General features: G+C 41.6%; 1 protein-coding gene and 1 long non-coding RNA gene across 9 annotated transcripts in view; one reads left to right on the forward strand and one right to left on the reverse strand.

The window, feature by feature from the left end:
• The window catches only part of PECAM1 (platelet and endothelial cell adhesion molecule 1), a 73,614-nt gene that overhangs the window by 52,254 nt on the left and 7,013 nt on the right, over positions 1-14,347 (reverse strand). For all 8 annotated transcript variants that reach the window (XM_061615530.1, XM_061615531.1, XM_061615528.1 and 5 more), the window contains exons 3-5: positions 9,201-9,494; positions 6,896-7,201; positions 428-700 (exon numbers count right to left, since the gene is read on the reverse strand). In XM_061615530.1, coding sequence (XP_061471514.1) covers positions 428-700; positions 6,896-7,201; positions 9,201-9,494 — 873 coding nt within the window. The remainder of the gene's footprint in view (positions 1-427; positions 701-6,895; positions 7,202-9,200; positions 9,495-14,347) is intronic.
• LOC133379725 (uncharacterized) overlaps positions 1-14,347 on the forward strand; it is a 56,524-nt gene that overhangs the window by 17,372 nt on the left and 24,805 nt on the right. The gene's annotated exons all lie outside the window — the stretch shown is intronic.

Below are 14,347 nucleotides of genomic sequence, written 5' to 3' on the forward strand. Positions count from 1 at the left end.
CCAATAGCATATAAAACCCCACATGAGGGAAGCAATAAGGCAGGAGGGACGAACTGGAGTGTGAGAATAGTGGGGAGAAAAAGGACACACCACCTCTTCCTCCATACTGTTCCTGTGCTCTCAAACAGCCTCACCCAAAGCAACTTTGCAAGCTGATCCCACACACCCAATTAGTGGCCATGATGTTGCAAAGGCACTCTGACCAGAACTTTCAGCTAATCTGCCAAACTTTCAAATTATAAATATAGATCTTTAGAACTTAAAAGACTGGATATTTATTTATTTATTTATTTAATTTATTAGTCGCCCATCTGGCTGGTTGTCCAGCCACTCTGGGCAACGTACAAGATAAAAAACAATTGGAGGATACTCCTCCAAGGTGCAAATGACCTTGACCTAGCACAAGTGAGACAGAGAACACTCTTACCAGCCACCACAACATTTACTGTGCTGATTTTGGACACGCTCCCAAGTTCCACTTTGCATGTATAATTGCCATTGTCTTCCACTGTAGCTACTTTAGAGTACTTCACAGACTGTCTAGACTTTGTGCTATTAAGAATCACTTTGTTCTTCTGGATGATGATTTCAGTTTGATCCTGGTGGTGACGTAGGACAGTTGTACATTCTACACGCATGTTATCTCCTTCTGTAATGTTCTGTGGTGGATGGATGGTTATGTTGGGAATGGAAAATGGTTCTGTGAGAGAAAAAAAACAAAAACAAATAAAACATGTGTAAGGATGGTGTTACTTTTGGCAGTCTGACATTTATTCACCTGCTTTTTGATTAGAAACCCTGTTACATATTTAAGACTAATTTATCAAGAATTTTATTCCATTTAAAACAAGTGTAGGCTATGGTCTGAAGGTACATAAGCAGGGTCAGGTCTGGTCAGCGCCTGGATGGGAGACAGCCTGGGAACCATATGTAAGCCGCCTTGGGTTTCTATCATGAAAAGAAAGGTGGAGTATAAATGTAATAAATAAAAATAATAGTGTAGTGGCAAATTCAGAAGTGCAGGGTCCCTTCATGATAGTTACAGCCATGCCCCCTCCCATCCTCCCCTTTTTTGCTGCTGGGTTGAGAATTAGATCCTTGTTAATACTTTTCCCATAACAACAGACGTCCCTAGGAGCCAATCACCATGAAAGGGAAGAGTGTTAGCTACTAAGAAAACCCTTCTCAGTGGCTAACACATGCCCTTTTCATGATGATTGGCTCATGGGATGCTGGAAACATAGGTGCCCTGCTGGGACCCTGCTAACAAAAAGGTAAGGGATCTAAGACCCCCCAAGTCCCTGGACGACTACTACCCTGGTAGGGAACCCTTTTCAGCCTAAGGACTGCAGCCCCTTAAGGGCAACCTTCTTGGGGCCACATGTCAATGGTGGGCATGGCCGGTGGCAAACATTATATATATATATATATATATGCCAACCTCTGAAAATCCAGAAAAAGGGATCGTTAGGGCAAAACTAGATGTGGAGGCGAATCCATGTGTTTAAACGAGAACCTGCCCTCATCACACAGAACACGGGGGAGGGTCCAACTCAGGCAGCAAAAGGAGAATGTGGGATGAGAGGCACAGGAGTCTTCTACACACACATACACACACACACACACAGAGAGAGAGAGAGAGAGAGAGAGAGAGAGAGAACAGCCTTTCTTCTCAATCAGTTTTCTCCTAGCTGTGGCTCTGATACCAGAAGAAATGAGCTTTCCCAAAAGAAAAATGCTTGGGAAGAGCTGCTGCAGAGAAGAATTCACTCACCTCACTTGTACACCCCTTATTCTCTTATACTCCCCCCACAACACCTGCATCTCAAGTCCGATGTGATTATTTCAGACCTAAGTATACATGGGTCTGGCACCATTATGGATAATCTTGCCATGAGGCTTCTCTCCCTAAACTTGAGCTCTGCAGTTCCTGCCTGTACAACACAGGGTCAGCAGCTCCAAGTCATCAAAGGATGCTTGGCATATGCCTGTCAGAGAATGTTAAGAACCATCCTGCTGAATCAGACCAAGCATCCACCTAACATAGCAGTCTGTTTCCAAAAGCAGACAGTTAATCATATGAGGACATGCAACATGTGTTTCTTTCTATGAATATTTGACTGATTTGACCTACAAATGACCCCTAAGGGCCAAACTAGAGAAGATACACAAGAAGTATGATGGGCCTCTATGAAGTAAACTGTGATGAGTCAAGGATGTAGACTGAATTTATTTAGACAGATTTGGGCTCATAGTGAGTTTGCATGTTTATGCCAGATCCATTCCTTGATCCAGACTAGGATTTCAGAATGTTCTAGGCTAGGCATAGGTTGATCCACCCCAGGATTTACAGAAAATTGTGGAAGTAAGAACATCAGTCTGTATGTGAGCAAAGAAAAATGGAAATGGACTGCCTTCAAGTCAATCCCGACTTATAGCGACCCTATGAATAGGGTGTTCATGGTAAGCACTATTCAGAGGGGGTTTACCATTGCCTCCCTCTGAGGCTAGTCCTCCCCAGCTGGCTAGGGCCTGCTCAGCTTGCCACAGCTGCACAAGCCAGCCCCTTCCTTGTCCGCAGCTGCCAGATGGGGGGCAACTGGGCCTCTTGGAACTATGCAGCTTACCCATGGCTGCACAGGTGGCAGGGCACGTAACCCCTGAGCCACCACTGTGGGGGTGATCTTTAGCTGGCCCTTTACACCCAGGAGACACGAGCGGGGATTTGAACTCACTCTGGACTCCCAGCCAGGCTCTCCTCCCCACTGTGCTATCAGGGACATAATAACCACATAACTTTCCTAGGGTGACAGCTCCCTTGATATCATGGAGAATGAGGGTCTCAGAGAAGAAGGGCGGCACTCTGAGAAGGTGAATGAGACAATTGTATCTGTTTTGGATTTGTTAGGCGCTGGGGAATATTTTGAGCACAACAACCATGTATGAAAGGGACAGGCTCTACTTGAACCAGGAATCATCTTGTACTGGGGATATATTATCTCCTTCCCTCCCGACCAAAATGCCCAGGGTAACCTTGAGATAGAGAATAAACTCAATAAGGCAACCAAAGGAGGAAATGCTGCAGTAAATGATGACTTCATTTACCCTCACATAGACTGGATACATGTGTGTTTCAGTTATGACAAAGAGGTAACATTCTTAGGTACCCTACATTATTTTGCCCTAGAATAGCTGGTCACAGAACTGATCAGGCTTAATAACCCTGGACTTAATCTTAAGTGACACCCAGGATCTGGTGTGAGATGTAAGTTTTGTAGAACAGTCTGGAAACCAATTCAACATACATGTAAGTGGACAGTTGCCAAGAAAATCCAACACATTCATGTTTGACTTCAAAAGAGGATACTTCCCAAAAATGAGGAAGTAAGACATTGAAATGGAAAATGAAGAGGGTCATATCTCCCTACAATGCTTGGAGTTTGGTCAAAACTACAACAGACACTCGGCTAGAATGCATACAGCAGATCATGAGAGGTATCACTAGGATTAAAAGGATGCTAGCATGGTTAACAAGCAGAATCAAGGAAGCTATTAGGAGCAAGAAGGCTTCCTTCAGAAAATGGAAGTTTTATACAAATTACGAGAACAAAAAGGAACGTAACCTTTGGCAAAAGAAATGCAAGCAGACAACAAAGCATGAAAAAAAATTTGGACATCTGGTATTTCTTGCTCCATATATGGGAAGAGCCTTTGTTGTAGAATCTTACTTTACTTGCATGGGATATTCAGGCAATAGTTCGATAATTACTGCATTCCCTGGGATCCCTTTCTTTGGAATTGGGATGTATATTTAATGCTTCCAGTCTGTGGGCCATTGTTTAGTTTTCCATATTTCTTGACAGATTTTTGTCAAAATTTGGACAGTTGCAGTCTCAGTAGCTTGTAGCAACTCTATTGGTATGCCATCTGTTCCTGGCGATTTGTTTCTTCCAAGTATTTTCAGAGCAGCTTTCACCTCACATTCTAAAATTTCTGGTTCTTTATCAGACGGTTCCTCCATGAATTAATCTGTCATCCTGGCATCTCTTTTATAGAGTTCTTCAGTGTATTGTTTCCATCTTCCTTTTATTTCATCTCAGTCAGTCAGTGTGTTCCCCTATTGATTATTCAACATCCCTACTCTTGGTTTAAATTTCCCTTTCAATTCTCTAATCTTTTGGAATAGGGCTCTTGTTCTTCGCTTTTTATTTATTTATTTATTTTATTTATTTATTTTATTACATTTCTAGACCGCCCTATAGCAATAAGCTCCCAGGGCGGTGAACAGCATAATAAAACAGATTAAAATACAAGCGGATGTAAATACAATACAGTACACAATAAAACAATTAAAATTCCAAATTTAAATTCAATTTTAAAATTTTTAACATTTTTAAAATGCCTGGGCAAAGAGGTAGGTACCTGGCGCCGAAAAGATAACAGAGAAGGCGCCAGGCGTATCTCGTCAGGGAGGGCGTTCCACAGTTCGGGGGCCACCACCGAGAAGGCCCTAGCTCTAGTTGTCGTTCTCTGTGCCTCCTTATGCGTTGGGACACGGAGAAGGGCCTTCGACATCGAGCGCAGTGACCTCTTCTATTTCTATACAATTTCTATTTCTATACAATATTGTAATAGTTCTCTTTGTCCCTATGTACTAGTCGCTGTATTGTTGCATTTAGGGTTCTGACCATCTTTCTATCTCCTTTTGCTTTTGCTTTCCTTCTCTCTTTAACTATTTTAAGAGTTTCTTCAGTCATCCATTGAGGTCTTTCTCTCTTTTTAACTAGAGGTATTGTCTTTTTGCATTCTTCCCTGATCATGTCTCTGACTTCATAGTTCTGGTTCTCTGTCAACTAAGTTTAAAGCCTCAAACTTGTTCCTTATTTGATCTTTATATTTTTCTGGGATGTTATTTAAATTGTTTTGCCATTATGATTGCTTTGTTGTTTAGCTTTACTCTGATTTTCGATATTACGAGTTCATGATCTGTACCGCAGTCTGCTCCTGGTCTTGTTTTCGCAGAAAGTATGGAACTTCTCCATCTTCTGCTACCAATTATATAATCAATTTGATTCCTATATTGACCATTTGATGATGTCCATGTGTACAGTCGTCTTTTTGGTTGCTCAAAAAATGTGTTTGCAAGAAACAAATTATTGGCTTCACAGAATTCAATGAGTCTTTCTCCTGCTTCATTTCTGTCTCCTAGGCCCCATTTCTCCACAATTCCTAGTTCTTCTCTGTTCCCTACTTTTGCATTCCAGTCCCCCATGATTATCAGCACATCTTGTTTTGGTGTGTTCTTCCTGTGCTCCTTGGTTCTTCCTGTACTTCTGCATAAAATCTCTCCAATTCTTCTTCTGCATTTGCTGTCAGAGCATAGACTTGGATGATGGTTATGTTAATAGGTTTCCCATTTAATCTCACTGGTATTACTCGCTCAGACCTTGCATTGTAGCTCCTAGTTGCTTTTGCTATATCACTTCTCACTATTAAAGCAACCCCGTTTCTTCTTAATTTCTCATCTCCTGCATAAAATATTTTGTAGTTGCCTGATTTAAAATATCCCATTCCCGTCCATTTTAATTCACTCACGCCAAGTATTGTAATGTTGATGCATTCCATTTCTTGCTTGACAATTTCTAACTTTCCCTGGTTCATGCTTCTCACATTCCATGTTCCTATTGTGTGCGTCGTACAACTTTGGACTCTCCTTTCGCATCTTTGTGCATCAGCCTCTGGGCTTCCTTTCGGCTTTGACCCAGCTGTGTCATTAGTCACAGCACTACTTGTCCTTTGTTCTTCCCCAGTAGCTCAGTGAGTGCCTTCTGACTTGGGGGTCTCATCTTCCATCTCGTGTTGCATTTTGGATACTCTGTTCATGGGTTTTTTGTGGTAAGAGATACTCAGAGGTGGTTTACCATTGCCTTCCTCTGAGTTTGGATTCTTCTAAGTCTGGTGTCTCAGCTTTGACCATTCTGCCTTGGGTGTCCCTGCTAGGAGTCTAGCCTCTTGGTCTAGACTCCTGACGGCATTGCTCTCAGCTTCTTCAACACTCTCAAACCCCCTCACCATGTTAAGGTGTGCATCTTAGAGGGGGGAGTGGTAGCCTGGAAGATGGCATTTTCTGTGGTGGCTCCAAGGTTATGGAATTCCCTCCCCACAAAGGTGCATCTGGCACCTTCATTATATAGTTTCCATCATATGCTGAAGATCCACCTCTTTATCTTGGTCTGTGACACCTGAGATATGTGCTTTCAGGATGCGCCTTATTCTCGCAACTGTAATTTGTTTTAACTGTTTTTAATATTGAATTTTAAATTGCTGTAATAAATAAATATAAATATAATAATAATATCAATATCTAGTCAATATAGATATTTTATACTTCCAGTGCCAGGAGCTGTATGCCTTAATACCAGTTCCTAGAAATCACAAGTGTTGCACTCAATTCCTGCTTGCAGGCTTCCCATTGGCATCTGGTTGGCAACTATGAGAACAGGATGCTGGACTAGATGGGTGTTTGTTCTGATGCAGCAGGAAGCTTATGTTCCTAATCCCACTCAGCATACTATGTGTGTGGGGCTGCTCCACACATTTGTCAGGGACAAAGCCTGCCTTCCCATTTATGTTCATGATAAACAGGGTGAATGTCTGAAAAGGGCTTCATATTCCTCCTGTCTAATTTTGTACCAAAGCCGCAAAAAAGAAAAAGAAAGAAAGAAAGCTAAGAGGAATTATGGCTGCAATTTTAAATCCGTCACAATAGCTAACATAATCAAAGATGAAGGGGTGTTTTTAGGACCAGGTATTTTTAGAACAGGCATAGAAACTAATAAATATAAAATTAAACATTTAGGAATAACAAAAAAAGGTAAAAATTAGACCAACTTACCAACAACAGTTACAATTGTTCTGTCACTTAGTTCTGACATCTCAGACCCTATTGCTGAATTAATTTGGACCTTACATCCAAAAAACAAAATGGTGTCCCCTGCATCAATTGGGTATTCCAGCTTGGCAAAGTTTTCTTTAATTTCTTGTCGGTGCCACTCTTGTGTAACCCCAGGTGGAGTCTGGCGGGTTTTATAAAATGTGAAATAAAATGGAGGCTCTTCTTCTAGGACTTTACAACATAAAGACACTGTTTCACCTTCTGTCACTTCTGTTTTCTGAACAGTAAGAACAGGCTTCATTATTCCTTTTGAAAAGAAAACAAATACAACATGTTAATCAGAACATGGTTACATGAGGAGCAAACTAGATGTTACTTTAAATACCCCTTGGTTGGGATTGCTGATGCCTTTTTAAAAGTTATTGTTATTTTTGAGAAAGGAGGTACAGGGACATTGATCTGGGCCTTTCCTCATCCCAGTTTCCCACCAAAAAGAGCACCTTCCGGGGCAAATAGCGGGAGGGGATTGTTCCCGGAAAATGGTGAGAGAAGACTTCAAAAAAACTTTACTGCAGTTTTGGTCCGGGGTTGGGGTGGGAGCATGGATGTTTTGTAAGAAAATGACACAAGTAGTCCTAAGCATGGGATTTGTTCACATGTTTAAAGCAGTGCTTCTTGGTAATTTTGAAGTAAGACCCACCTATACATTTACTCTGGTAAACAAACACTACATTTTAAGCCCCACTTGTGGACTTTACAGCAGAAAACACAGAAATATCTAAGCAGCAGCAGCACTGAACAAGTTTATCTTTTATTTTTAGTGTTAATATAAGTATTGATAAGGCTGTATGTATCTGAGTAGAATTTAAGTATGAGGGCAGGTTTCTAAGAAGGGAGGGAGCCAACAAACCCGTCTCGTAAAAAAGCTGTGCCACAGCAATGGTATACCATCAGCCTGAAGAAAGAAACAAAAACCACTGGATACAATATAGGGGCCTGATCAGATAGATGTTCCTTCCCCCTTATAGTTCCCTAAGATTGCATCTGAAGAGATCACCGTTTATATAAACTGAAGAGGGAACAATATTTTACTAGAGTTATTTGTGTTAGCTGGGCAGACAGAGCCTGAATGAAAAATGATATTTTTCTCCTGGTTATATTTGTAAATTGAAGGATGGGAGATGGTGGTTGGAGATAGGGCCTTTTCTGTGGTGCCCCAGTTATTGAACAGTCTCCCCAGATACTCATCTGGTGCCTATATGACTAAATCTTAGGCACCAGATCAAAAACATTTTATTTGCTCAACCTTTTAACAAGTAATATAATCTCTACTCTTTTATAGCTGCTATTATAGTTTTATTGATGGTATGCAATGGCGTGACTTTCTTTTCTCATGATTTTGTTATTGATGTTACTTTTATTATTGGAAAGCCACTTGAAAAAAAATTAATACTGAAATGAAAGGCAGATTAGAAGTACTTTAAACCAGGAGTGGGGAACCTGAGGCCCTACAGATGTTGTTGGACCCCAACTCCCATCAGCCCCAGGCAGCATGGCCAATGGTCAGACACTATGGGAGTTGTAGTCCTACAACATCTGGAGGGTCACAGGTTCCCCACCTATGCTGTAAACAAAGGGGGAAACAGCACTGTTGTTGAGAGAGCTGGGGGAAAGAGAGACTGAGAGCAAGGTAGAATTAGGGGATGTGAAATTGCATGAAGCTGAATTTTAAGCAGTAACAGGACATCCATGAAGAAACTTCAGGAAAACATGAAGAAATGATAATGAGAAACTGAGAGAAAAGAACAGAATAAAAGATAAAGGTGAGAGGTCATCTTAAAAATAATATTAATACCAAGACAAGATATAATGGAGCTAAACAAAGTAAGATACTAAAGAGTAGAGGACCAAGGAAATTATTCAAGGACACCAGCAAAAAGCTGGAAAACAAAGGGGAAAGTATGGGAGTGGGAGAGACAATTGCATAAAGGTACATTGACAATATAGCAGTCAATATTTCATATCTATTAACCAGTGGTGGCCAACCTGTGGTTCTCAGAGCTTGTTGGATTATAGCTCCCATCATTCCTGGTCATTGGCCAAGATGGCTGGGGCTGATGGGGAACCATGGGCTAACCACGTTTGCTATAAAAATGGAAATGGACTGCCTTCAAGTCCATTCTGACTTATGGTGACCCTATGAATAGGGTTTTCATGGTAAGCGGTATTCAGAGGGGGTTTAAACAATATCATTATTTTAGCACATTTAAGAAAACATCTGGAAGGATGAAGAAAAAACACCTACCTTTTACTTTAACAGTCAAACTTTTGCTGACCTTTTTCTTCCCCTCGACATTCAGTGCACATTCATACATTCCAGAATCAGAAAATCTAGCCTTTGTGATTGTATACTCTGCCAGTTCTTGCTGCAATGTGTTATTAACCAGAGCTTTGCCATCTTTGAAAAATGAAAAAGTATAATTCAGCTGGAACTGTTCCCTCTTGCTTATGTCTGCAGAACACTTGAGGGTGACTGACTCTCCATTATTCACTTGCTCAGATGGATCAGCGCGGAGTGCAACGCTATTGATGGTGAACACTGGAAAGGAGGAGAGATGTTACTGACATTTATTTTCAGTTATAATTCAGTGGCAGTTTGTCCAGATTCCACAAACTCGGTGCAATTCACATTACCCACTAGGGGTGGGGGCCAGCCAATTAACGAAATCTTAGCTGGTCAATAGAATATATTTCAAATGATTAATTGATAATTAACTGATTAAATCTGCTCTTGATTAAAACAATCAAAAGGGCATCCCTTCTTAGAAGATGTATTCCCTCCTGTGAGAGAGGAGGAGGAAAGCCTCTTTTAAGAGGGCTCCTTCCACTTGTTTCTTATAAATACTTGCATTTATATTAATTGCAGCTAAAAAAAACCTGTTGACATTAATTGGGTGTACCTTTTAAAATGATCAATATGTTTTCAATCTACTAACATTAATTGATTGAATATAGCAGCCTGATTTCTATTTCCATGAAGAAAGTGTGTGTGTGTATGTGTGCATGTGCATACAGATTCACATACACCACTGCAACCAGGTTTCACTTGATGCTCCTAGGGTGCTTCTACATACCCAAACCTGCCTCTCACAGGAGGAGCTGTGAGTTGTTAGAAGCAGTGGAGGCCAGTCCATTGGGGCTACTGGGGCACAGACCTCCCAATAAAAATATCAAGCGATTTTAAACATTTCCCTCCCAAATCACAAAGCCACACACTCTTTCTTATTCCACATGCATTTTATACTTCTATTTGAACTCAAGAGAAGCTCTGCAAACATCTATGTCAATCTACTGTTCTCTGGCCAATCAGCTTCTTGTTCCCTGGCCAATCAGCTCTCTGCACCACACAGCAAATCCTAATCCAATAGTGTAGGTATGGCGAAGATGTCCCTCCCCTTGGTCTGCCGGCTTGTCAGCCTTCTTAGAAGGGTTCTACTCCATCTGTTGCTGAGAGGCCCAACTAACACAAGCAATGTAGCAAATTAGGGAGGAGTCAAGGAGGAGTTTAGACGGCTTCAAGAGCAGCCCATTGGTAGTCCTAGCCTATATCAGAATCACACATTGTTTCTGGGTATGCTCCGATATACAGCATCTTGCAAAAGTAATCAGACCCCTGACCAATGCTCTCATATTACTGAAATTACAAGTGGTACATTGTAATTTCATTCTGTATAATTTTTTTTTTGAAACACTGAAACACAAAATCAATTATTGTAAGGTGACATTGGTTTTATGTTGGGAAATGTTTTAAGAAACATAAAAAATGGAAACATGTTGCTTGCATAAGTATTCAAAAAAAAAACAACCCCACACACAGCATTTGGTAGAGCCACCTTTCGCTCAATAACAGCTTTAAGTCTTTTGTGGTAGGTATGTACCAGCTTTGCACAGTGTCCGAGGAATTTTGGCCCATTCTTCCTGGCAGATTCACTCCAGGTCGTTCAGGTTGGTTGAACATCGCTTGTAGACTGCAATTTTCAAAGAGCGCAGCAGATTCTCAATGGGATTGAGATCAGGACTTCGACTGGGCCACTGTAGGACATTCACCTTGATTGGCCTTTCTGTGGCTTCTCTCACAAGTCTCCTTCCTGTTTGAGTGCTGAGTTTTGAGGGACAGCCTTTTCTTGGCAGTGCCTGGGTGGTGTGATGCAGCTTCCACTTCCTGATTATTGATCCAGCTGTGTTCACTGGGATATACAGTTACATATTATTTTGTACCCTTTTACCTAATCTATGCGTTTGTATTACATTATCTCTTACTTCTGTAGAATGCTCTTTGGTCTTCATTTTCTTTCAGATCCCCAGCCTGACCAATGATCCTTTAACAGTGGGGGTTTTATCAAGACAGTGTGACAGTAACTTTAATGTTTCACAGGTGGAGGCCAGTGGTAAGGTAATTGTGTCCTCAATAGGGCAATTTCTTTCATCTGTGTAAACTGGGAGCTTCCACAGCACAGGGGTTAAATACTTATGCAAGCAACATGTTTCAGTTTTTTAAGTTTCTTTCAAACATTTCCCAACATAAAACCAATGTCACCTTACAGGAATTGATTTTGAGTTTCAGTCTTTCAAAATAAAATATCACACAGAACGATTTGTAATTTAGTAATATGAGAGCATTGGTCAGGGGTCTGATTACTTTTGCAAGGCACTGTAGCTAGACATAGTAAGAGGAGCAGTGGTAAACTACTCTAAAAGCAGGCTTGGTTTCTTCATAGGCTGAACAGGGCCCTATTTATTATAGGGGGTTGGGAAGGGAGAGGAGATTCTTCTTGGTGGCAAACCGCCCTAAAAATGTTTGGCTGGTATCATAAGGTGGTGTGGAGGGAGAATCTGGTTTCCTCATGGGCCAAACTTGGCCTTTTTTATTGTTTAGGGTTTAAGAGAAGAGAAGATTCATGGTGGCAAACTGCCCCAAAAATCTTTGACTGGCATCATAAGGTGGTGTGGAGGAAGAATCTGGTTTCTTCATGGATTGGACAGGGCTTTTTTAATAGGGTGAGGCAAGAAGAGATTCTTGGTAGCAAACTGCCCCAAAAATATTTGGCTTGCATCATAAGGTGTATGTACGGATGGGGGGTGATGGTTTCTTCATGGGCCAAACTGGGCCTTTTTATTGTCAGGGTGGGAGGGAGAGGAGACTCTTTGTGGCAAAATGCCCCAAGAAAGGACTGGGCTGAATTGGAGCTTTTTATTTATTTTTATTTATTTAAAGTATCTGAAAATTTGATATGGGCTTATGTAAGATCATTAATCCCCATAGGGATAAGAGCAAGAACGTACTATAATTAATTTAATTAAAACAGAAAGCTTAGGAGTACTTTGAAGAAGACCAGATGTTTATTTTCTTCCTGAGCCCAGGACTGTGTCGTTCATGATGGGGGATGGGGGAAAAGACAGCAGGAGAGTAGTTGATAATACTGATACCCTGGCTTTGGTACTCCAATTAGCAGGGCATGTGTGGGGTCCTTGCACATTTCCAGCCCCAATTTCACTTTGAGTGGAAAGGTGGAAACTATGTAAAAGTAGTTGATCAAAATGAGAAGGAATTTTGAGTTAAGCAAACTCCTGCTTTTATAAAAAACAAGACACTTAAATATACTTTGTGTGAATGTGAGTCTCCACACTAGTGGAATACTGGAGAAACTTGTGAAATGTCTTGCTACAATATTCACAACTGATCATATGTTTTGAAAGACTTCTTTGTCTAACATTTTGGCTTCTTGTTTTTCCCCACCTGCTATATATTTTTCTCTAACTGACAGGAAAGGAGTGATAAGAATAGGATTGGTTTTATTTTTTAAAAAAGAAACTCTGAAGACACTCTCAAGATCTTGAGGCAATAACTGTTCTAAATGATACTGCTGTGACAGCAGCCGGAATCCCTTCCGAACCAAAGGAAGACACGTTACAGTTTAGTTAGGTGCTATATGCAAAGCTGGAATGCTTAAGTGTCTACAGCAGTCTTTCCCAACCAGTGTGCCTCCAGATGTTGCTGGACTACAATTCCCATATTTCCTGACCATTGGCAATGCTGGCTGAGGCTGATGGGAGTTGTGGTCCAACAACATCTGGAGGCACACTGGTTGGGAAAGGCTGGTCTACAGTATGTATGCAAGGGAGGAGGATGGGGACAAAGCCAAAACTTGGCCACTCCCCCATGACATCATTGGCCACACTTCCATAGCAGCCCTACTAGGTCTAGTGAGCACCAGCCGCCACGGGTTACTGATTAGGAGGAGACCCCCTATTCCCCTTACAGTTACAAGTTCCTGAGGTCTTTGGAAAGAGGGAGTGACTTAAATCACTCTAGAAATTGTAGCTCTGTGAGGGGAATAGGGACCTTCTAACCACCCTCAACACCCTTCACGAACTACAGTTCTCAGGATTCTTTGGGGGCAGCCATGACTGTTTAAAGTGGTATGATACTGTTTTAAATGTATGGTGTGGATGTGGCCTGACTCTCTGGTACTCCCAGATGCCAAGCTGTTTGACCCTCCTGGTAGGCTAAAGTAGTGGTTTTGTTTGTTTGACTTGATTTATATACTACCCTTCCTCCCAAAGGAGTCCAGGGTGGCAGTACACTTCTCCAAACTTGCTTTGTTCCCACTCTTGTAGCATCTTAATGACTTCTTGCCCTAATGCCCCAGACCTCTTCACTGCAAAATCATTGTTTCTATCATATAGCGTATGTATTAGTTGAGTTCCATATGGGAAGATGTTAAGACCTGAGATTTGAAATATGGCTCCCATCATGTCTGCCTCCCCCACAGGTCCCCTCTTGTGTCCTCACCTTCCAAAGGCTGGGGAGGGGCTTGGGGAAACTTCTCCAGTCAGTGCTGCTCATGCCATGCATACATTTTTTTTGCATGTCCGCATCAAACATCGTTCTCATCAACATGTTATCCATACATTTCATTTAATCCAGTCTTTTTTTACTTATCAACTTTTCTGCAGAAATGGTTATCACAGAATCATAGAATAGTAGAGTTGGAAGGGGCCTATAAGGCCATCAAGTCCAACCCCCTGCTCAATGCAGGAATCCAAATCAAAGCATTCCCGACAGATGGCTGTCCAGCTGCCTCTTGAATGCCTCCAGTGTCGGAGAGCCCACTACCTCTCTAGGTAATTAGTTCCATTGTCGTATGGCTCTAACAGTTAGGAAGTTTTTCCTGATGTCCATTCGAAATCTGGCTTCCTGCAACTTGAGCCCATTATTCTGTGTCCTGCACTCTGGGATGATCGAGAAGAGATCCCAGCCCTCCTCTGTGTAACAACCTTTCATGTACTTGAAGAGTGCTATCATATCTCCCCCTCAGTCTTCCCTTCTCCAGGATAAACATGCCCAGTTCTTTCAGTCTCTCCTCAGAGGGTTTTGTTTCCAGTCCCCTG

Source organism: Rhineura floridana, chromosome 3 (genome assembly GCF_030035675.1).
Source record: "Rhineura floridana isolate rRhiFlo1 chromosome 3, rRhiFlo1.hap2, whole genome shotgun sequence".
Taxonomy (NCBI): domain Eukaryota; kingdom Metazoa; phylum Chordata; class Lepidosauria; order Squamata; family Rhineuridae; genus Rhineura; species Rhineura floridana.